The 24,550-nt window shown below is 42.3% G+C and overlaps 2 protein-coding genes across 10 annotated transcripts in view; one reads left to right on the forward strand and one right to left on the reverse strand.

The window, feature by feature from the left end:
• The first annotated feature begins 858 nt into the window (after nucleotides 1-858).
• Nucleotides 859-24,550, forward strand: part of kynu (kynureninase) — a 101,049-nt gene continuing 77,357 nt past the window's right edge. For 2 of the 8 annotated variants that reach the window (XM_061889027.1, XM_061889026.1), the window contains exons 1-3: nucleotides 16,845-17,084; nucleotides 22,869-23,015; nucleotides 23,199-23,330. The gene's annotated coding sequence lies outside the window, so the exon portion shown is untranslated. Of the gene's footprint in view, nucleotides 1,307-9,907; nucleotides 10,098-14,301; nucleotides 14,416-16,843; nucleotides 17,085-22,868; nucleotides 23,041-23,198; nucleotides 23,331-24,550 lie in introns of those variants that run through there. The other 6 variants (XM_061889024.1, XM_061889023.1, XR_009804574.1 and 3 more) reach the window with 6 other exon arrangements.
• si:ch211-246m6.5 (von Willebrand factor D and EGF domain-containing protein) overlaps nucleotides 6,074-24,550 on the reverse strand; it is a 49,687-nt gene continuing 31,210 nt past the window's right edge. The window contains exons 28-33 of one of the 2 annotated variants that reach the window (XM_061889020.1): nucleotides 22,858-22,953; nucleotides 20,898-20,993; nucleotides 17,911-18,006; nucleotides 17,708-17,803; nucleotides 10,329-10,426; nucleotides 6,074-6,542 (exon numbers count right to left, since the gene is read on the reverse strand). In XM_061889020.1, coding sequence (XP_061745004.1) covers nucleotides 6,531-6,542; nucleotides 10,329-10,426; nucleotides 17,708-17,803; nucleotides 17,911-18,006; nucleotides 20,898-20,993; nucleotides 22,858-22,953 — 494 coding nt within the window. In that variant the 3' untranslated portion in view covers nucleotides 6,074-6,530. The remainder of the gene's footprint in view (nucleotides 6,543-10,328; nucleotides 10,427-17,707; nucleotides 17,804-17,910; nucleotides 18,007-20,897; nucleotides 20,994-22,857; nucleotides 22,954-24,550) is intronic. The other variant, XM_061889021.1, reaches the window with a different exon arrangement.

Raw genomic sequence — 24,550 nt, forward strand, 5'->3', positions numbered from 1 at the left:
CCGTGTAGTATTTTATCTGAAGTAGTATTGTTGTAGTTTTTAGAGCTTCCAAATGAAGTCTACTGACAGATATAAGTCAGAACTATACACTACTTTGTATTAGAAATGGCAACAGCGGAGGATTTTTAGCATGCATGTGCATGTACGAGCCAGTCTGCCCCACAACAAGAGGATAGAAAAGAATGGGGAACTTTTGGACTACAATTGAGACTACTCAGATATTGAGATTGATTCTCTTTTATAGTTGTTTACAGAAAATTAAAAATGTTTTTTGTTGTTTACGTCGGTTGTATCGCTGGATCGGTTCGCAGCCGAGTGTGAAGCGACTCGGATGAGAATCAGCACCTCCAAGTCCGAGTCCATGGTTCTCGCCCGGAAAAGGGTGGAGTGCCATCTCCAGGTTGGGGAGGAGACCCTGCCCCAAGTGGAGGAGTTCAAGTACCTAGGAGTCTTGTTCACGAGTGGGGGAAGAGTGGATCGTGAGATCGACAGGCGGATCGGTGTGGCGTCTTCAGTAATGCGGACGTTGTATCGATCCGTTGTGGTGAAGAAGGAGCTGAGCCGGAAGGCAAAGCTCTCAATTTACCGGTCGATCTACGTTCCCATCCTCACCTATGGTCATGAGCTTTGGGTCATGACCGAAAGGATAAGATCACGGGTACAAGCGGCCGAAATGAGTTTCCTCCGCCCTCTCCCTTAGAGATAGGGTGAGAAGCTCTGCCATCCGGGAGGAACTCAAAGTAAAGCCGCTGCTCCTCCACATGGAGAGGAGCCAGAAGAGGTGGTTCAGGCATCTGGTCAGGATGCCACCCGAACGCCTCCCTAGGGAGGTGTTTAGGGCACGTCCAACCGGTAGGAGGCCACTGGGAAGACCCAGGACACGTTGGGAAGACTATGTCTCCCGGCTGGCCTGGGAACGCCTCGGGATCCCCCGGGAAGAGCTACACGAAGTGGCTGGGGAGAGGGAAGTCTGGGTTTCCCTGCTTAGGCTGTTGCCCCCGCGACCCGACCTCGGATAAGCGGAAGAAGATGGTTGCAGGTCTGCACACATTGTTGTTGCTTGGATACAGGAGCACAAGACACACATGCATGTTCCAGCTCAGCTATCATCATTGGTTAGACGTCCAAGTAGAAGTGGTGCAAAACTAATGTGTCCTAATGAATCTTTTAATCCTCATGTCTTCACTGCCCCTGTGAGCCCGACCTGCTGGCCTTGAACTTCAGCAGCAGATGCTTAACTTCTGGCCTCCTCAGACCGCTCACTGTGGGCCTCCAAATCACGAATCACTTCGATGGAGCTAAAAAGGTGAGTGGAATGACTCAGTGTTTGTATTTCAACCTACGGTGACAGCCATGTTTCAAGGACCCATAGATGACCGAAATTTCCATAACAATTCCTCTTTATGTATATTTTGCTTCTGAAAATGATTCCGACAGTCATATTTATCAGTATTCATATATTGTCTGTCTCAGCTCTAGGCAAAGGCGGTCACACTCCCTCCTCTCTCCATGTCAGCCCTACTTTGTCACTTAGTCTCATCCTGTCTTCTAACCTCTTTTTACACTAATCTCCAAAATCTAAACAATGGAATTCATCAACATTCTCAACAACATTGAAAGGATTTTTGGGTTTGGAGAAACCTGCCTGTCCTGTTGGAATGGATGTCGCTGGACACCCCTATGGACTGGACTCTCACACTATTATGTTAGATCCACTATGGACTGGACTCACACTATTTTGTTGGATCCACTATGGACTGGACTCTCACTATTATGTTAGATCCACTATGGACTGGACTCTCACTATTATGTTAGATCCACTATGGACTGGACTCACACTATTTTGTTGGATCCACTATGGACTGGACTCTCACTATTATGTTAGATCCACTATGGACTGGACTCTCACTATTATGTTAGATCCACTATGGACTGGACTCTCACTATTATGTTAGATCCACTATGGACTGGACTCTCACTATTATGTTGGATCCACTATGGACTGGACTCTCACTATTATGTTAGATCCACTATGGACTGGACTCTCACTAATATGTTTGATCCACTATGGACTGAATCCATCCATCCATTTTCTACCGCTTATTCCCTTTCGGGGTCGCGGGGGGCGCTGGCGCCTATCTCAGCTACAATCGGGCAGAAGGCAGGGTACACCCTGGTCAAGTCACCACCTCATCGCAGGGCCAACACAGATAGACAGACAACATTCACACTCACATTCACACACTAGGGACCATTTAGTGTTGCCAATCAACCTATCCCCAGGTGCATGTCTTTGGAAGTGGGAGGAAGCCGGAGTACCCGGAGGGAACCCACACATTTGCCAGAATATTTTTTTTAAATTTTAATCATAAATTTGAAGAAATATTTCACAAATATTCTTCGTCGAAAAAACAGAAGCTAAAATGCAGAATTAAATTAAAATGTATTCATTATTCTTTACAATAAAAAAAAATAAATGTATCTGAACATTGATTTAAATTGTCAGGAAAGAAGAGGAAGGAATTTAAAAGGTTAAAAGGTATGTCTTTAAAAATCCTGAAACCCTTTTTAGAGAAAAAAATACAAGCACTATGGACTGGACTCTCACTATTATTAGATCCACTATGGACTGGACTCTCACTATTATGTTAGATCCACTATGGACTGGACTCTCTCACTATTATGTTCGATCCACTATGGACTGGACTCTCACACTATTATGTTCGATCCACTATGGACTGGACTCTCTCACTATTATGTTAGATCCACTATGGACTGGACTCTCACTATTATGTTAGATCCACTATGGACTGGACTCTCACTATTATGTTAGATCCACTATGGACTGGACTCTCTCACTATTATGTTCGATCCACTATGGACTGGACTCTCACACTATTATGTTCGATCCACTATGGACTGGACTCTCACTATTATGTTAGATGCACTATGGACTGGACTCTCACAATATTAACCACATCCACTATGGACTGGACTCTCACACTATTATGTTAGATCCACTATGGACTGGACTCTCACTATTATGCTAGATCCACTATGGACTGGACTTTCACAATATTATGCTAGATCCACTCGACGTCCATTGCAGCGGTCTCCCCAAGGGGAGGGGGGGGGGTTGGGGGGAGATGGGGGGGCGTCCTCACATCTGCGGTTATCTCCAAGGTTTCTCATTGTCCCATTAAGTTGAGTTTTTCCTTGCCCTGATGTGGGATCTGAACCGAGGATGTCTTTGATGCTTGTGCAGCCCTTTGAGACACTCGTGACTTAGGGCTATGTAAATAAACATTGATTGATTTATTGATTTGGAGAATAGGAGTGCCTGGCAACCCTTTCAGTCAAGGGCGTCGAAGATACCTTTTTGGAATCATGATAAGAGGACATCTGCTGATTGGAGTAAGCCTTGCCCTGACGTATCAACAAATTGAAAGATGCTAGCAGCTGTTCAAGGCACCCCAAACCTGCCAGAAATGACTGGAGGATGCGTGCAAAACTCTGGACACTCAGGCTTTTATGATGACATCAGATGCCGTCTGCCCTGCAGGATGAATTTGAGGACCAGATATACACAATTACAGTTAACATTTGTTTTTGCTTGCTCAAACACAACCATTCTAATCTTAATTGTTTTCCTTGGCTGCGATGAGGCAAGGTTGTTGCTTCAAGATTCTCATTGCTGACAATGCAGTAAAGACGAACCAAACTTTTTCCCTGTGACAACACCTGGAGAGAAGGACTCTATTCCTGCAGATCAACTCCAGGCCTCCGGACTTAACACACATACACCCCGTGGACACCAGCACATGAACCCCCTGAGGGTGACAGACAGCTGGAGCAGCGCTAAAAGAGCAGCAGCTTCGCCCCCGGTGGCCCGTCTGGCCCCTCCTTTTGCAATTCTTGTGGTTTCTTTGTCATAATAACAAGTTTATGTGTGCTATCGAGTTATTTTTTCCTTGGCCCCAGGCTGAGACTTTTTTTTTTTTAGTCACCCCTCCGTTCTGTCTCCCTGTACAATATATACAGTACAGTCCAAAAGTATGGACATACCTTCTCCTCATTCAATGAGTTTTTCTTTATTTCCATGACTATTTAAATGGTAGATTGTCACATCAGAACTATGAATGAACACATGTGGAGTTACGTACTTAAAGGGGAACATTATCACAATTTCAAAAGGGTTAAAAACAATAAAAATCAGTTCCCAGGGGCTTGTTGTATTTTTTGAAGGTTTTTTCAAAATTTTACCGGTCTCGGAATATCCCTAAATAAAGCTTTAAAGTGCCTTATTTTCGGCTCTCTGCGAAGACACTGGCCATTTCCCTGTGACGTAACACAGTGCTGCCAATGTAAACAAACAATGGGAATACCACAGCAAGATATAGCGACATTAGCTCGGATTCAAACTCGGATTTCAGCGACTTACGCGATTCAACAGATTACGCATGTATTGAAACAGATGGTTGGAGTATGAAAGTATTGAAGAAGAAACTGAAGCTATTGAGCGAATAGCTATTGACGCTATTCATAGCCATAGCATGGCCGAATAGCTGCGTTAGCATCGCCGGTAAAATGTGCGGACCAAACGATCAGGACTTTCGCATCTTTTGACACTGGAGCAACTTAAATCCGTCGATTGGTAAGTGTTTGTTTCGCATTAAATGTGGGTGGAAGGAAATGTAATATAGTTGCAAATGCATCTGCAGGTTATCCATACATCTCTGTGCCATGTCTGCTTTAGCACCGCCGGTAAATAGCATGTTAGCATCGATTAGCATAGCATGTTAGCATCGATTACCTGGCAGTCAAAATCAACAAAACTCATCTTTTTGATTTAGTTGACTATCGTTGCAAATGCATCTGCAGGTTATCCATACATCTCTGTGCCATGTCTGCCTTAGCATCGCCGGTCAAATGTGAAGACACTCTGGTACATTCAATGGGGATCTGGCGGCAGATTTCTTGCCAGTGGTGCAACTTGAATCCCTCCCTGTTAGTGTTGTTACAACCTCCGACAACACACCGACGAGGCATGATGTCTCCAAGGTTCCAAAAAATGGTCGAAAAAACGGAAAATAACAGAGCTGAGACCCGGTGTTTGTAATGTGTTGAAAATGCAAATGGTGGGTGTGTTACCTCGGTGACGTCACATTCTGACGTCATCGCCTCCAGCGCGATGAACAGAAAGGCGTTTAATTCGCCAAAATTCAACCATTTAGAGTTCGGAAATCGGTTAAAAAAATAGATGGTCTTTTTTCTGCACCATCAAGGTATATATTGACGCTTACATAGGTCTGCTGATAATGTTCCCCTTTAACAAAAAAAAGGTGAAATAACTGAAAACATGTTTTCATCCATCCATCCATTTTCCACCGCTCACTCCCCTCTCCTGGGGTCGCGGGGGGCGCTGTTTTCAATTCCAGTTTATTCAAAATAGCCTCCCTTTTCTCTGATTACTGTTTTGCACACTCTTGGAATTCTCTCCATGAGCTTCAAGTGTATCTATTTTGGAGGATATTTTACCTTCATTTTTGTCGTGATCTGTGGTCTGGATTATGTTTTTGTTATATTTTGTAAGTTTTTGGACTCTTTCAGTTCCTGTTTGCGCTCCCTTGTTTTGTTTGGTTACCATGCCGACCTATGATTTTTCACCTGCCTCTGGTGTTCGGACCGCGCACCTGTTTCTAATCAAGACCCTTATTTAAGCCTGTGTTTACCAGTCAAGTCAGCCTGGCGTCATTGCTTGTTTTCAAGAGATCCCATAGTTCATGTTGTTCGATCCATGCCGTGTCCACGCAAGTCGTGTTTATTTCTTGCCACAATTTGTTTGTTCTAAGCCGTAGTTTATGTTGTTTGTTTCATGCACAGTTTTGTGTTTGTTCCGGGCCGTAGCTTATGTTTTTTTTACCTCATGCCCTGCCCAGATTTTTAGTTAAATTACTAAATATGTTCCTACCTTCACGCCTTGTCCGGAATAGTCCGTTTGCATTCCGGGAGAACAAACCCCGCAGCAAGATGACAATTTTAAAGGTGCAGAACTATAAAATAAGTGCCAATATTGTTAACATTAGACTTTAATGTTAATGTTTAATAACATTAAACCTTTAATGTCAATAAATGAGTGTCAAATACATAGTGTATACAGTGCATACACGGTGCACTGGTAAGTCTGGGATATTCCACATTTTGCTATTACACCTAATAACCCAAAATAAGCATTTTCCAAATACATAAAACATTCAGACTTAATTAGGATTCATGCAACCGTGACACCAGCAACAAACAAATAAATAAATAGACTAAAGCGTCAAAATGATAATGAAATAGGTGACGTTAACACAATGCTCTTTCGTAGCAGAGCGACAGCTGCCTTATTCGTTAGTACGTGTTGAAGCGTTCGCATCTCTCCTGGAACCGTGAGTCTCATTCTTTGATGAAGGAGGCGGGGTGGGGCGGCTCGGAGGATGCCCCTGTGTCACAAAAACCTTTGACGGTTTACAGTTCTGGCAGCTTGTTCAAGTGGATAGCTAGAAAGAGAAAGAAAAGTGTCACATCTCAATGAAGTACCGTGGTACCTCGGTTTTTGTTATGTATCTGTTCCTAACGGTTCGCCGAAAATCGAATTGCAGAAAACCCATACGCCAGACACTCAAAATATCAACACAAATACATCTTAGAGCAGGGGTGTTAAACTCAAATACAGAGTGGGTCAAAATTTTAAACGGAACAAAGCCCTGGGCCAAGGTTGAATAATTTAACCTTTTAATAGGGACCCAAACAAGTTTTGCATTAAATATTGAACAAGCAAGGCTTATATAACTTTAGTGACATGCAAAATCCAGTTTCAAACAATAATAATAATAATTAAAAAATATCAATGGCATATCAAATAAAATGTATCTATTTGCAATCTTCTGAGGTAAATATCGTTTTTTTTCCACAGGCTAATAATACATTTGAAAATAAAATAACAATATTGAATAAACCAAACATTCAAGCCATGAAGTAGCAAGAGAAAATGCATGAATAAAATTATTGGTCAGTTTGCTGGAAGTTTCCTGGAAGAGTTAGTGCTGCAAGGGTTCCTGGGTATTTGTTCTGTTGTGTTACGGTGCGGATGTTCACCCGAAATGTGTTTGTCATTCTTGTTTGGTGTGGGTTCACAGTGTGGCGCATATTTGTAATAGTGCTAAAGTTGTTTATACGGCCACCCTCAGTGTGACCTGTATGGCTGTTGACCAAGTATGCCTTGCATTCACTTATGAGACACGCTGTTAGTACGGAGGAAAAGCGGACGTGACGACAGGTGGTAGACAACGCTAAAGGCGGTGCCTTAAATGCACGCCCCCAATATAGTTGTCCAGGTGGAAATCGGTATAAATTCGGGAGAATGGTTACCCCGGGAGATTTTCGGGAGGGGCACTGAACTTTGGGAGTCTACCGGGAAAATTAGGAGGGTTGGCAACGGTGAATGCGGTGTTACAGCGGCACCGACGGGCCAGCTCTAATGATTAATTAATATTGCCTCAAGGGCCAAATTAAATTACACGACGGGCCAGGTTTGGCCCCTGGGCCAGACTTTGACACCCATGTCTTAGAGGGAGTATATAGTTTTACATGATGCCATACATGACTTTACGTAAAGCCTGAATGAAATGGATACATGAACATTTCACATCATGTTATTGAAGACTCTTGTTGGCAGAGAGGAGGGCTATGTGGTCACCACCTTTGTACTAGAATTTTCTACTGTCGACGTGGTCTTTTAAACGGCTCTTTTGGGTGAATATTTTTTTTATTTTGTACACAAATTGCCGTGAATCAGCATCTCCAAGTCAAAGTCCATGGTTCTGGCACGGAAAAGGGTGGCGTGCCAACTCCGGGTTGGGGAGGAGACCCTGCCCCAAGTGGAGGAGTTCAAGTTCCTCGGAGTCTTGTTCACGAGTGAGGGAAGAGTGGATCGTGAGATCGACAGACGGATCGGTGCGGCGTCTTCAGTAATGCGGATGCTGTATCGATCCATTGTCTTGAAGAAGGAGCTGAGCCGGAAGGCAAAGCTCTCAATTCACCTGTCGATCTACGTTCCCATCCTCACCTATGGTCATGAGCTTTGGGTTATGACTGAAAGGACAAGATCACGGGTACAAGCGGCCCAAATGAGTTTGGGTCTCTCCCTTAGAGATAGGGTGAGAAGCTCTGTCATCTGGGGGGAACTCAAAGTAAAGCCGCTGCTCCTCCACATGGAGAAGAGCCAGATGAGGTGGTTCCGGCATCTGGTCAGGATGCCACCCGAACGCCTCTCTAGTGAGGTGTTTCGGAAGACCCAGGACACTTTGGGAAGACTGTCTCCCGGCTGGCCTGGGAACGCCTTGGGATCCACCGGGAGAAGCTGGACAAAGTGGCTGGGGAGAGGAAAGTCTGGGCTTCCCTGCTTAGGCTGCTGCTTCCCTGACCAGACCTCGGATAAGCGGAAGAAGATGGATGGATGGACGGACACAAATTGCATCCTGATTGGACTGGAAAAAGAATCGGAGTCAAAGGAAACGTAGCCTCACTTGGATTTAGTTTTCTGGTTCATCTGACCTCAGAAGAGGCATCAAGGCTTCGAAAGTGAAGTATAGGAAGAAAGTGGAGGCGCACCTGGACAACAACGACTCATGGCGGGTGCGGCACGGCATCCGACAACGGACGAGCTACAAAACTCAGTCATCGGCAGCCAACAACACGGAACATTCGTTAGCGAAGGAACTAATTCACTCCTTTGCCTGTTTTGAGTCATTTTCGCCAGCCTCACTTCAGATGCCCCTCCTACCTTCAAGTCCTCAACTGCTTGTTCTGCAAGAACACTGGTGAGGCGGGCTGGAGGCTAGAAATCCGCGTAAAGCGGCTGGGCTGAATGGCATACTGGGCAAGGTGCAGACCAGCTGGTAGGAGTACAGATAGGGATTCTCAAATCAACTCTGACACAAGTCCAACTCCTGCCCGTCTTAAGGCAACCACTGTCATCCACAAAGACATATGCAGCCGTAAAAGACTTCAATTACTGCAGACCCGTAACATTGACACTTTGGGAAGACTGACTCCCGGCTGGCCTGGGAACGCCTTGGGATCCACCGGGAGGAGCTGGACAAAGTGGCTGAGGAGAGAAAAGTCTGGGCTTCCCTGCTTAGGCTGCTGCTTCCCTGACCAGACCACGGATAAGCGGAAGAAGATGGATGGATGGATGGACACGAATTGCATCCTGATTGGACTGGAAAAAGAATCGGAGTCAAAGGAAACGTAGCCTCATTTGGATTTACTTTTCTGGTTCATCTGACCTCGGGAGAGGCATCAAGGCTTCGAAAGTGAAGTATAGGAAGAAAGTGGAGGCGCACCTGGACAACAACGACTCATGGCGGGTGTGGCACGGCATCCGACACCTGACGAGCTACAAAAGTCAGTCATCGGCAGCCAACAACACGGAACATTCGTTAGCGAAGGAACTAATTCACTTCTTTGCCCGTTTTGAGTCATTTTCGCCAGCCTCACTTCAGATGCCCCTCCTACCTTCAAGTCCTCAACTGCTTGTTCTGCAAGAACACTGGTGAGGCGGGCTGGAGGCTAAAAGTCCGCGTAAACCGGCTGGGCTGAATGGCATACTGGGCAAGGTGCAGACCAGCTGGTAGGCGTACAGACAGGGATACTCAAATCAACTCTGACACAAGTCCAACTCCTGCCCGTCTTAAGGCAACTACTGTCGTCCACAAAGACATATGCAGCCGTAAAAGACTTCAATTACTGCAGACCAGTGGCACTGATATCTGTGGTTAAGGAAGTGTTTTGAAAGGGTTGTTCTTCAATATTTCAAATCCTGCCACCCCAAGAACTTTGACCAACACCAGATTGCTTACAGGCCAAAGCAGTCCACAACGCCAATGCTCTCCACTCAGCTCTGGAACATCTAGTACTCCCGGATACCGAGGTCAGGTTCAACACCATCATCCCTGACATCCTGGTGGAGAAGCTGAGATTCCTGTGTCTAACCCCCCCATCTGATCCTGGATAAAAAAAACTTTCTGTCCAACAGACCTCAGGTTTTTAAGGTGAGTCCAATATGCAGACACCCGATGTGACTTGCATTACAAACCCTGTTTGCCAATTTATTGTATTGATAAAATTTTTACATTGATTGTATTTTTAATTTTTTTAACTGTTCGTACTTCATAAAATCAATCTGGATGTGACAAAAATGGGATGTCGGCCTGGCAGTGTGAACAAGGCTTAAGAATGTCAATACTTGTGTTCAGGTTGACACAGTTCCTGTTAAATCTTACCCTCCTGGAGCAAACAGGGCCTGAGAATCCGCTCCGACACGCACACACGTTGGGTCGCACACAGCGGCCGCCATGCAAGCACTTCTGTTGACAGTAAGCTGAGTGACGACACACAATAAAGATGGTATTACGCCAAGCAGTGCAGTCGGGTTCGATACCAGAGAAACTCAGTTTAGAACCTTTGCGTTAAGGTACCAACCACAGTGATATGGTAAGTTACCTAAAGGGTAGAGCTATAGACATATTATAAGTTGACGTAGCATCGAGCACTACTGCCTACTGGTGCTGACGAGACGCGGGGCCGCCATCTTGGAGTGGTGATCGGCTCCACTCAGTGCAACTCATTTGGCAGGAGCAATCAACTGTCAGCGCATTTCATTCATCTTACCCAGAGGTGGGTAGTAACGCGCTACATTTACTCCGTTATATCTACTTGAGTAACTTTTGGAAGAGTAGTTTTTATGCAACATACTTTTACTTTTACTTGAGTAGAATTATAGAGAAGAAACGCTACTTTTACTCCGCTCCATTTATCGACAATCAGCTCGTTACACGCTACTTTTTTTTTTTATCGATCTGTTAAAGCACGCTTTGTTTGTTTTGATTTTGTCAGACACACATTCAAAGTAGGAACTACGCATGCCTGCGTTTCACCAATCAAATGCAGTCGCTGGTGACGTTGGACCAATCAAACAAAACCAGGCGGTCACGTGACCGTCACACGTCGAATCCGACCTAAAAAAGTTGAAAAACTTATTGGGGTGTTACCATTTAGTGGTCAATTGTGCAAAATATGTACTGTACTGTGTAATCTACTAATAAAAGTTTCAATCAATCGATCAAAAGTGTAAAGGGAAAAAGACACATTTTATTTCAACCGTACTTCCCGTCAAAAGCCTAAAGACTGATCGCACAGTTCCTGTCTTCACAATAAAAGCGCCGCTCCATCGCGCCTGCGCTAACAAAATAAGAGTCTCCGAAAACCAGCCCAAACAAGCGAGCAAGCTACGAAGTTTGCCGCCAATGTATTTCTTGTAAAGTGTATAAAAACAAATATGGAAGCTGGACAAATAAGATGCCAAAAAACAATGACTTTCATGTGGTATTAGACAGAAAAGAGGAACTTTTTTTCTCCTCCCTTTGAAAATGTGGACGTTATCAGCAATACTGTCTGATTCCAATCAATGCAAGTCATCAGAATCAGGTAATACACCAACTTATATTCTTGTCTTCATGAAAGATAGGAATCTATATGTTAAACATGCATGTATATTCATTAAAACACCTTTAACATGTCAACAAAAACGGCAAAATAAATAACTATAAATTATATACGATATACGATATATATATATATATATATATATATATATGAATGATATGTGTGTGTATGTATATATGAGGTAGATCACCTCGACTTGGTCATTTATTAAGTAATTGATTAACGTTGAAAAACTTATTGGGGTGTTACCATTTAGTGGTCAATCGTACAGAATATGTACTGTACTGTGCAATCTACTAATACAAGTTTCAATCAATCAATCGATGAATGCCTACTGAGCCTATGGTGCTGTTAAGTTATTGTGGCTCAATTTGCCTTAATTTTTTTTATTTTAGTGTATTATTTAATATATATTATTGTTTAAGTTGCTTGAGATATTCCTGGCTATGTATTCGCTCATTGCTATTTTTATGTTTTTGTGCATTACTTGTTGCCGTCATCATTAAAGGAACAGGTTACTCATCAGTTACTCAGTACTTGAGTAGTTTTTTCACAACTGTCACACCTATGGATCTTGTTTTGTCTTGTTATGTTTTTGATTTTGGACAATCAGTCACGTTTTGCACTTCCTGGTTTTGTTTGTTTCCATGCCAACCTCATTAGTTTTATCCTAGTCACGCCCCTGCCCTCAGTCCCGCACCTGTTCCTAATTATCAGAGCCACTACTTAAATCATTTTCTTTCTGTCCATCGGTCTGGGATTTTTGCATTCTGCTTCATGCCACATTTCTATCACAAACCTCCACGGCTTGCCACGCTGCTAAAAAAATGTACTTACATTCATGCCTGATTCGTCCCACATCATCCTTGCATCGAGGAAGCACAAACACCCACAGTTCAAGCTTGACAACAACATACTTTTTACTTTTACTCAAGTAAATATTTGGGTGACTACTCCTTACTTTTACTTGAGTAATACATCTCTAAAGTAACAGTACTCTTACTTGAGTACAATTTCTGGCTACTCTATCCACCTCTGATCTTACCTCACTGAATACCACTGATTTTCACGCACTTTCATACGTGTAGCTATGATAAAGGACACATGTTTTATTATTCATAGTTTGCTTAACAGTAATAGAATATTCTTATATGCTATAAGGGACCAGACGACCGAGATCAAAACTCGGGATATAATCCCAGGGAAGGGGGAAAAAAACGGTCAGCTATTTTTAAGTTGAAGAAAAAATATGATTAGGTTATATATACATGCGTATATCCTACATAAACAATGTATGAATACATTAAAAGCATACTGAAATGAGATTTTCTTATTTAAACGGGGATAGCAGGTCCATTCTATGTGTCATACTTGATCATTTCGCCATATTGCCATATTTTTGCTGAAAGGATTTAGTAGAGAACCTCCACGATAAAATTGACAACTTTTGGTCGCTAATAAAAAAGCCTTGCCTGTACCGGAAGTAGCAGACGTTGTGCGCGTGACGTCACGGGTTGTGGAGCTCCTCACATCTGAACATTGTTTACAATCATGGACACCAGCAGCGAGAGTGATTCGGACCGAGAAACCGTCGATTTCCCCATTAATTTGAGCGAGGAGGAAAATTTGTGGATGAGGAAAGTGAGAGTGAAGGACTAGAAAAAAAAAATAGACGTCAGATCGATTCAGATGCTATTAGACACATTTACAAGGATAATTCTGGAAAATCCCTTATCTGCTTATTGCGTTACTAATGTTTTAGTGAGATTATTTGGTCGTACCTGTACAACCTGAAAGTCAGAGGGGTGTGGCCACGGGTGTGGTGACCGCCAGTGTCTCCGAGGGAAGCCACATTTCTCGACGAGGCGAAGGCAGCCGGTGGGGGGCCGGAATTAGATTTTTTTTCTTCTCTCCTCCACGGTGGAAGCATCCGACGGTCGGGGGTGGCCGGTGGAAGGAGGCAAGAGAGTCCGCAGCTGCATCTTTGACAGGTGCAGAAGGAACGACGCAAGCTCTCCGCTAATGTCTACGGTAAGAGCCGACTTATTACCACCATTTTCTCACCGAAACCTGCCGGTTGACATGTGGTAGGGAACCATGTTCGCTTGACCGCTCTGTTCCATAGTAAAGCTTCACCGTCATCTTTCGGGAATGTAAAACAAGGAAACAATGAAACACTGGCTGTGTTTGTGTTGCTAAAGGCGGCCGCAATACACGGCTTCCCACCTACATCTTTCTTCTTTGACGTCTCCATTATCGATTGAACACATCGCAAAAGATTCAGCAAGACAGATGTCCAGAATACTGCGTAATTATGCGATGTAAAGAGACGACTTATAGCTGTGAACGGTGGTGGACCAAAATGTCCTCTACAATGCGCACGCAACATCATACTGCGACGTTTTGCGCGCGAAATTTAAAATTTCAATTTAGTAAACTACAAAGACCGTATTGGCATGTGTTGCAATGTTAAGATTTCATCATTGATATATATACTATCAGACTGTGTGGTCGGTAGTAGTGGGTTTTACTTGGTCTTTAAATATCTATATATCTTAGGGACCGATAGAGTGTATCTCTGTTGAGTTTATTCTTTCTTGACACTTTGTATTGATATTTTGTATTACATTTGTGACCCACCCATAATGTGTCACATTTTTGTGTTTATTTATTTATTTTATTTTGTGGTTTGAATTCGTTTTTGGAGCGGTCATTCCACATTTGTCAATATTCACCTTGGTCAGTAGGGGGCAGTAGAGCGCTTCGTCCTAATTGAATGCTATTACCTGCAGACCGGAAGTGTCTCGTCATTCTGATGAGAGCGAGCAGTCTGTGAACAACTGCTTTTTTTCTCCTGTTTAACAGGTTAGTTTTACTGAACCAACTCACTGAATGATATCTTTGTGGTCATTATAATTTTGAATTACACGTTCTGATGATGGAGTGTTTGCAAGGTGTAGTTAGTGTTTGTGAATGAATCCAGAATCCAAAATCCAAAATGGCGACGTGAGGGCACAATGTTTGTATAGAAACTTCTAGATCCTAATTCAGACTCCCAATTAGAGTTCCCGTTTTCTTTTTGATTTTTTAATGTATTTTTGTATAATGTGTGTGTTCTGAAAAAGGTTTTACATGCTATTTTATTGTGTTTAGACATGGTTATATCAATTAAATTCTCAGGAATGGTCAATTAACATTTCAAGTACAATAACTTAAAGCTGCTATTACAAGAAGAAGAATATGAAGAAATGTAAAGTGTTTAAAGGCCTATTGAAACCAGAGGTGGGTAGAGTAGCCAGAAATTGTACTCAAGTAAGAGTACTGTTACTTTAGAGATTTATTACTCAAGTAAAAGTAAGGAGTAGTCACCCAAATATTTACTTGAGTAAAAGTAAAAAGTATGTTGTGAAAAAACTACTCAAGTACTGAGTAACTGATGAGTAACCTGTTCCTTTAATAATTACGGCAACAGATAATGCACAAAAACATAAAAATAGCAATGAGCAAATTCATAGCCAGGAATATCTATTAAGCAACTAAAACAATAATATATATTAAATAATAATACATTAAAATAAAAAAATTAAGGCAAATTGAGCCACAATAACTTAACAGCACCATAGGCTCAGTAGGCATTTATTGATTGATTGATTGAAACTTGTATTAGTAGATTGCACAGTACAGTACATATTCTGTACAATTGACCACTAAATGGTAACACCCCAATAAGTTTTTCAACGTTAATCAATTACTTAATAAATGACCAAGTCGAGGTGATCTACCGCATATATACATACACACACATATATATATATATATATATATATATATATATATATATATACAGTATATAATTTATAGTTTTTTATTCTGCCGTTTTTGTTGATATGTTAAAGGTGTTTTAATGAATATACATGCATGTTTAACATATAGATTCCTATCTTTCATGAAGACAAGAATATAAGTTGGTGTATTACCTGATTCTGATGACTTGCATTGATTGGAATCAGACAGTATAGTGCTGATAATGTCCACATTTTCAAATGGAGGAGAAAAAAAGTTCCTCTTTTCTGTCTAATACCACATGAAAGTCGTTGGTTTTTGGCATCTTATTTGTCCAGCTTCCATATTCGTTTTTATACACTTTACAAGAAATACATTGGCGGCAAACTCCGTAGCTTGCTAGCTTGTTTGCGCTGGCTTTGGGAGACTCTTATTTTGTTAGCGCAGGCGTGATGGAGCTGCGCTTTTATTGTGAAGACAGGAACTGTGCGATCAGTCTTTAGGCTTTTGACGGGAAGTACGGTTGAAATAAAAAGTGTCTTTTTTCCTTTACACTTTTAATCGATTGATTGAAACTTTTATTATTAGATTGCACAGTACAGTACATATTCTGCACAATTGACCACTAAATGGTAACCCCCCAATAAGTTTTTACACTTTTTTAGGTCGGATTCGACGTGTGACGGTCACGTGACCGCCTGGTTTTGTTTGATTGGTCCAACGTCACCAGCGACTGCATTTGATAGGTGAAACGCAGGCATGCGTAGTTCCTACTTTGAATGCGTGTCTGACAAAATCAAAACAAACAAAGCGTGCATTAACAGATCGATAAAAAAAAGTAGCGAGTAACGAGCTGATTGTGGACAAATGGAGCAGAGTAAAAGTAGCGTTGTTTCTCTATAAATATACTCAAGTAAAATAAAAGTATGTTGCTTAAAAACTACTCTTAGAAGTACAATTTATCCCAAAAGTTACTTAAGTAGATGTAACGGTGTAAATGTAGCGCGTTACAACCCACCTCTGATTGAAACCCACTACCACCGACCATAGTTTATATATCAATGATGAAATATTAACATTGCAACACATGCCAATACGGCCGGTTTAGTTTACTAAATTGCAATTTTAAATTTCAAGCAAATTATCCTACTGAAAACGTTGCGGTCTGATGACGCGTGCGCGTGACATCACGGATTGTAGTGGACATTTTGGTCAAGCACCGATCCCATCTATCAGTCGTCTGCTTTAATCACATAATTACACAATATTCTGGACATCTGTGTTGCTGAATCTTTTTAAATTTGTTCAATTAATAATGGAGACGTCAAAGAAGAAAGATGTAGGTGGGAAGCGGTGTATTGCAGCCGCCTTTAGCAACACAAACACAGCCGGTGTTTCCTTGTTTACATTCCCGTAGGTGAAGCTTTACTATGGAACAGAGCGGTCAAGCGAACATGGCTCCCTACCACATGTCAACCGGCAGGTTTCGGTGAGAAAATTGTGGTAATATGTCGGCTCTTACCGTAGACATGAGCGGAGCTTCCGTCGTTCCTCGTGCACCTGTCAAAGAGGCAGCTGCGGACTCTCTTGCCTCCTCCCACCGGCCGCCCCCGAACGTGGGATGCTTTCACCGTGGAGGAGGGGGGAAAAAAAGCTCTGCCTGGCCCGACTGGCTGCCTTCGCTTCGCCTCGTCGAGAAACGTGGCTTCCCTTGGAGACACTGGCGGTCTCCACACCCCTCCGATTTTCAGGTACGGCTATATAATCTCACTAAAACACTAGTAACACAATAAGCAGGTAAGGGATATTCCAAAATTATCCTAGTAAATGTGTCTAATAACATCTGAATCGCTCCCACTGTACAGTCTTTTTTTTCCTTGTCCTTCACTCTCACTTTACTCATCCACGAATCTTTCATCCTCGCTCAAATTAATGGGGAAATCGTCGCTTTCTCGGTCCGAATCGCTCTCGGTGCTGGTGGCCATGATTGTAAACAATGTTCAGATGTGAGGAGCTCCACAACCCGTGACGTCACGCGCTCATAGTCTGCTACTACCGGTACAGGAAAGGCTTTTTTATTAGCGACCAAAAGTTGCAAACTTTATCGTCGATATTCTCTACTAAATATTTTCAGCAAAAATATGGCAATATCGCGAAATGATCCAATATGACACATAGAATGGACCTGCTATCCCCGTTTAAATAAGAAAATCGCATTTCAGTAGGCCTTAAACTTACATAACCTGTCCCAAAGCCGCACCATGACAAACTGAACCAAACTGTTTTTGGAGGAAACACGGACTTGCACCACAACACCGGCGCCAACGCCGTTATGATCGCAGGTTTCGGGCTTTGTCTTGAGATCGATACTCACGAATGTGACACAGGGGTCCGTGCCAGCCCGGAGCACAGCGGCAGGCGTCGGGTCCGATGCACTCACCGCCGTTCAGACACGTATGCACGCAGCTGGCTGCAGGGAAACCAAACATGCGGCCGAGTTCAGCCAAAGGTGAAGAACTGGGAGGTGGCACACACAAACGCCAACACATGCACGCACACGCAGGCAGCACGTCTTACGTCGTTCGCATTGCTTCCCTCTCCAACCTGACGGACAGTCGCAAAAGTAGGGACCCACGCAGCGACCGCCGTTCATGCACAAGGGCTCACACACGCCTGGACAAAAAGGCAGGGGCAAAATAAAAGCTGTGGAAGAATGCTGATGCACAGTTTTTCTACAATGTTAGCACTTCAATAAAAGGGGTTGACCTCGATCAATTGCGTGTGCAAAATAGACATAATAAGCCCAACGTGTGCTTGTTGCCATGTACTGGTGTGCAATGTACATATATTTTTGTCAATTTATTAGTATTTTTTGGGGGGGATTTGAACAGACCCTGGAATCTGGTGGATCTTACAGATGCCTTTGACACAGTCGACCACACAATTCTTTTAGAGCACCTGAGAGACTATGTAGGGGTCAGGGGGACCGCATTGGAGTGGTTCAGATCCTGCCTGTCAGAGAGGTCCTTTTCTGTCAGACTGGGCGAGGACACCTCTTTTTAGGATAGGACTTAATTGTCATTGCACAAGTACAACAAAATTATGTTTTCAGCACAAACCCGTTCAAGATTAAACAAACAAACAGTGTGCAGGGTTACAGGACAGGAACGCTGATGGGTCACCAAAGGCACCCCGTAAAAGATAGGGAAGAAGATGAGTAAGAATATACAATCTAGATTGGGATCCAAAGGGAGCATATTCTGGAGTGGGGAAAATAAAAACCTCCATGCCATGCACACATAAATATGTTACATAGAATCATGACAACTTGCAACAGAGGGGGGGGGTTTGGGGCCCTGGACATCGACTGCTGCTATGAAGCGCTGCCAGCCGTCCATCACCCGAGGGGAATCAAGTGGTGGTGAAAGCGTGGGGGTGTGTGTGTGTGTGTGTGTGTGTGTATATGCCCATTGTTTTGGGTGTGTCGATGTAGTGTTCATAGGCCTGGTGCTGTTCTGCATGCAAGCAAAAATTCGATTCCAGGTGTCGTTGAGGAGGGAGGGAGGTCAAAGGTGTCCGTCATTGAGGTGTCCTCGGGGATGTTTTCAGAACTGCCTGTTCCTGTTATTTACAGCGTCAAGGCCATTCGAGGGAGTCAAACCGTAGATTAGGATGTTTGTTTTCCGCGAACAGACATTACAATGGCTTGTCTGTTCTACTCGTCCATGCTGGTCCTCATATTCAATTTTTTCCTTTTTAGCAAGCTTCTCCATGATGTGATCAATCTTGCGATGCAGTTCAGAAATTGCCCCAGACTGTGTGATCCCACAGCCCGGCCCAATCCTTACATTGCGACAAACAGCCTTTGGGCTCCTTGAATGGCTGCCATCGTCTTAGAGCAATGCCCATTCCAATTAGCAGGTGCCACGCAATCACGGTTCCAAATAGGTAGATGTCTTCCACGTCCTCGATGGAATTGACTGAGAGGCACATGATTCTCCATTTATCCCAGGAATCTCTCACGTACCCGGCAGCAATGGTTCCATCAGAGCAGCCAGGCTCCCCCGAACCTCTTTTCCTCGTCGAAAATACTTTGTCAATTGCGTCGGGAGCCCAGCTGATCTTTCCATGTCTGATGTTTAGATTTAGAGGACAGCGCAAAGAAAGAGGCTTTCAAAAAAGTGCAGACAGGACAAAACAAAGAGAGCAAGCAGGGAGAAGAAGGGAGCGGAAAAAAATGCGACCGCCCTGACCAGAGGCAAGACAGAAAGATCTTCTGCTCCGCTTTACTGTGGTGTCCCCCAGGGATCTATTTTAGGCCCCATCCTGTTCGCTCTTGGAGAGATTTTTCACTTATCACTTTTATGCAGACGACTGCCAAATTTAAATGCCGATTTCAAAAAGCCACACGGCCTCCTGACACCTCTTCTCAACTGTCTATACCACGTCAAGGCTTGGTTAGCCTAGAATGAGGGAAAAACTGAAATTTTAGTTTTTGGTCCGGCCCTTACTGACTTGGGACCAAAATGATGTGCGTTCCAAAGTCACCAGCCTTGGCGTCACTATAGACAGCGATTTTAAACTTGATAGACAAATCAATGGCGTTTTTAAAATGGTGTTTTTATCATCTTCGTCTTTCAGCAAAGGGAAAACCGTTTTTATCTTTAAACCTATTTGAACAAGTCGTGCACATTTTTATTTCAAGTGGCCTGGGACTACTGCAATGCACTTTATGCTGGCATTAGCCAAAAAGCTCTCACCCGGTTGCAGTTAATCCAGAACACGGCAGCACGACTTTTAACAGGGGCCAGGAAACGCCAGCATATAACCCCAATTCTTGAGAGTTTGCACTGGTTCATTTTAGAATTGATTTTAAAACCTGGCTGTTTGCTTTTAAGGCTTTTCATGGACTGGCACCTCAGTATATCTCGGACCTCATCCAAAATTATACTGAGGTCCGAAAGTCAGCTTCAGCTCGTGGTGCCCAAGACCAGACTTAAAACCAGGGGAGACAGGGCCTAAGCTCTGGAACACTGCCCCTCTGTGTTCCAACTGCTCCCACAGTGGAGTGTTTTAAGTCTTGTCTTAAGACCCACTTTTAATCTTTGTCTTTTAACATTACGTGAGTTGTGTGGTCCTCTGTGTTTTATTTTTATGTCTATTGTTTTAATTGGTTTTACCCTTTAAAATCGTTTTTAATCATTTATTTTCATATTGGTTTCATATTTTGTTTTAATCCAGTCATTGGTGGAGCTAAGGATAATATTTGAATATTGTTTTTAATATTGCTGTGCAGCACTTTGGAAACATTTATGTTGTTTAAATGTGCTATATAAATAAAGTGGATTGGATTGGAGCTTGGATGTAAAACCAGGGCAAAAGGACGTAGGCGGTGGTTAAAAAAAAAGAACCTAGATCAACCCCAGATAGAGGGGGATTTGTACCATGAATTGATTAAACAAGTTAGTGGTCAGTTGTAGGGAATATGTACTGTACTGTGCAATCTACTAATAAAAGTCTCAATCAACCATAGAGAAGATGAAGCGATGTAGAAGAAGACTGACTTTGTTCACAGCGCCCCCCGGTGTATCCTCGTGGGCATGTACAGACGTTATTCCTCATGCAGAGACCACCGTTCTTGCAGGGGGGCGTGCAGACCGCTGCGTGAAGAGAAGACAATTGTGAAATGATTAAGGTGGACCCCGACTTAAACAAGCTGAAAAACTTATTGAGGTGTTACCATTTAGTGGTGAATTGTACAGAATATGTAGTGTACTGTGCAATAGGCTGCTGTATTTTAATGTTGGTCATAATGGTGGAGGAGGCAAGTGTTTTCGGAGGTGGTACATAGTTTAAAAAAAAATGTTTGAACACCATAGGGCTAGATCAGTAGTTCTCAACCTTTTTTCAGTGATGTACCCCCTGTGAATTTTTTTTTAAATTCAAGCGCCCCCTAATCAGAACAAAGCTTTATTGGTTGAAAAAAAGAGATAAAGAAGTAAAATACAGCACTATGTCATCAGTTTCTGATATATTAAATTCTATAACAGTGCAACATATTGCTCATTTGTAGTGGTCTTTCTTGAACTATTTGGAAAAAAAGATATAAAAATAACTAAAAACTTGTTGAAAAATAAATAAGTGATTCAATTATAAAGATTTCTACACATAGAAGTAATCATCAACTTAAAGTGCCCTCTTTGGGGATTGTAATAGAGATCCATCTGGATTCATCAACTTCATTCTAAACATTTCTTCACAAAAAAAGAGATCTTTAAAATCAATATTTATGGAACATGTCCACAAAAAATCTAGCTGTCAACACTGAATATTGCATTGTTGCATTTCTTTTCACAGTTTATGAACTTACATTCATATTTTGTTGAAGTATTATTCAATAAATATATATAAAGGATTTTTGAATTGTTGCTATTTTTACAATATTTTTAAAGTCTCACGCACCCTTTGGCATACCTTCAAGTACCCCCAGGGGTATTCTTACCCCCATTTGAGAATCACTGTGCTAGATCACAGGAGTCAAAATCAAGGCCTGGGGGCCAAATCTGGCCCGCCACGTTATTTTATGTGGCCCGCGAAAGCCTGGAAATAATATGTGTTAATAAAATACTTCATCTTTTCTTACTAAATGTATTTGTTCTCTGCCTTTTGACTTTAAAAACCGTGCACTGCATGCAATTGTATATCTTTTAGAATTCAATATCATCCATCCATCCATCTTCTTCCACTTATCTGAGGTTGGGTCGCGGGGGCAGCAGCCTAAGCAGGGAAGCCCAGACTTTCCTAGACTTCCCTGGAAAGTCTGGGCTTTGCAATATTATTTAAATCTAAATATTATCATGTATTCCAAATATATATATATTTTTTAAATAAAGATAAATACTTTACTTAAGTATCCATTTAAGTTATGATTTAAAAAAAAAAAAAAAAAGATCAAATTGTAGACTGTAAAATTGACAATAGATTTTACGGTTAAATTCCGCCGACTGAGGGGTTGTTTTTTTTACAGTAAAATCTAATTTGGTACTGTTTTTTATATATACAGTAAGACACTAAACTATTAAACAACATTCAACAACAACATTTTACAGTATAAAAACCCAAAACTGGCAGCTCTTTTGCTTAAATTTTTAAAAACTGGTGTTTCTCCATTCCATTCAATTTGTTCTCTTTTTTTATATGCAGTACAAAACACTGCTTTTACTGTAAAATTCTGCTCACTGAGCTGCCAGTTTTTAAAGTAAAACGTTAGTATTTAGTTTGCAGCTTATGTAAAAAATATATTGTTAATGTATTAAATATATACATCCATCCATCCATTTTCTACCGCTTGCCCCTTTCGGGGCCGCGGGAGATGTTGGGGCCTATCTCAGCTACATTATCCATCCATCCATCCATTTTGTATGATTTGACACTTTGGCAAAAGCTATGAGTAATTTATGAGTCAGAAAAGGTGATAATCATCATAGGTCCCCATGAACATTTTTTTCATTTTGACGCTTGTACCGTTTTCACAGCGGGCCCCAAAGAAACCAGGAGGACACTTGCAGGTGCCGGGCCGGACGCACAAGCCTCCGTTCAGACAGACTGGAGAGCAAAGAGCTGTGGAGCGCAAAGACATCAGGGAGACAAGATCTAGAGGACGTTCACAGTAGGGCTTGAAGGTGTGACGTGGAAACGCATTGCATTGTGGGTATTGCTGCACTCTGAATTGCTTATTTACATTAAGTTTTTCTTAGTTTTTGTCTTTAACAAGTTCAAAACATACTGCAAATGTCATTAACTGCCACAATTGTGCTGATTGCTTAAGGAAAAGAGGGATTGGGTGACATTTTTCTCATTTCCAGCATGAAAGCATCTTCTGAAGCCAATGAAGAGACAGCGAAATAGCCTGAATGGCAGCGGTGAGACGAGCAAACATCACTTCTTTAACACCATCACCCGGCACATGTTGGGGTGGTTACGGCCATTTCAGACTGGTACGTTTGAATCAAAGCATGTTTTTATTCTGTTTCCCCCACAGCATTGAGTAGGGTGTTAGTGTTAATCAATATAGCAGCGGACGACAAACAACGTACATTATTTTGGGAGAAAAAGCATGTTGTCTGTTTCCTTTTAGTCATGGCTAATTATTGTTATTTTCGGAGCAATAGCGCACTGATGAAAGTATTAAAAATTCATAATGGGCATGCTTTTTTCGGGGAAACCTGGTTGTGAAATGAGGCTGGGCATCCTCCAGAGGCTGTTTATTGTATCCATCCATCCATCCATTTACTACCGCTTATTCCCTTTCGGGGTCGCGGGGGGCGCTGGCGCCTATCTCAGCTACATTTTACACCAGAGCAGGAACAAATAGGATGATATTAAAAGAAAACAAAAGTCACATTGACTATGACGATCCCACAATTAACTGACGATTCAGTTAAGTATCAAAAAGAGCTGAAAATATTGAACGGAAACGAAATCCAATCCTACTTCATTTAGTCTTGTCTATGCTTGGGACAAGTTCGAAGTACATCCAATCACAGCTCAGTATTGAAAGAGGGGCGTGGGTTAGTCACGGATGACAGCCAATCAGGAGCTTTCCCCTCTTTGGATGAGAAAGTCCCTACCAAAAAAACGAAACGATAGTGTGTGTCTTTAACATTTCTCCACATCCTATTAAGTGCACAACTTGGATCCCGTAGGGATCAATAAAGTACTTTCTATTCTATTCTATTCTATTCTACGATGCCATCAGCAGTAGTCATCGATCGTAACTGTAAGTTACATTTAGCCCATGGATTGCCAAACCGTCACTGCTGGGGCTTCATCTGTCCAAACTGATTACTCCACGTAGGAAAAACACTCTATATTTTAATAATCCTGACCTAATAACGAGTGAATTTGTGTGGTCTCTATAACCTACTGTAAAAATTATACAAATTGCTGTTTTCTATAAAAGAAATAGAGGCATTATTTTTCCATGATATGTATTTCCCCATATTTCTGCAAAATAATTGAAATAAGGTAGAATAATTGAGCAATATAACATTCAAATTGTCCATCCATCCATCCATTTTCTACCGCTTATTCCCATTTGGGGCCGTGGGGGGCGCTGGTGCCTATCTCAGCTACAATCGGGCGGAAGGCGCGAAACACCCTGGACAAGTCGCCACTTCATCGCAGGGCACATTCTCATTGTGTTATACTGTATTTA

Source organism: Nerophis ophidion, linkage group LG27 (genome assembly GCF_033978795.1).
Source record: "Nerophis ophidion isolate RoL-2023_Sa linkage group LG27, RoL_Noph_v1.0, whole genome shotgun sequence".
Classification (NCBI taxonomy): domain Eukaryota; kingdom Metazoa; phylum Chordata; class Actinopteri; order Syngnathiformes; family Syngnathidae; genus Nerophis; species Nerophis ophidion.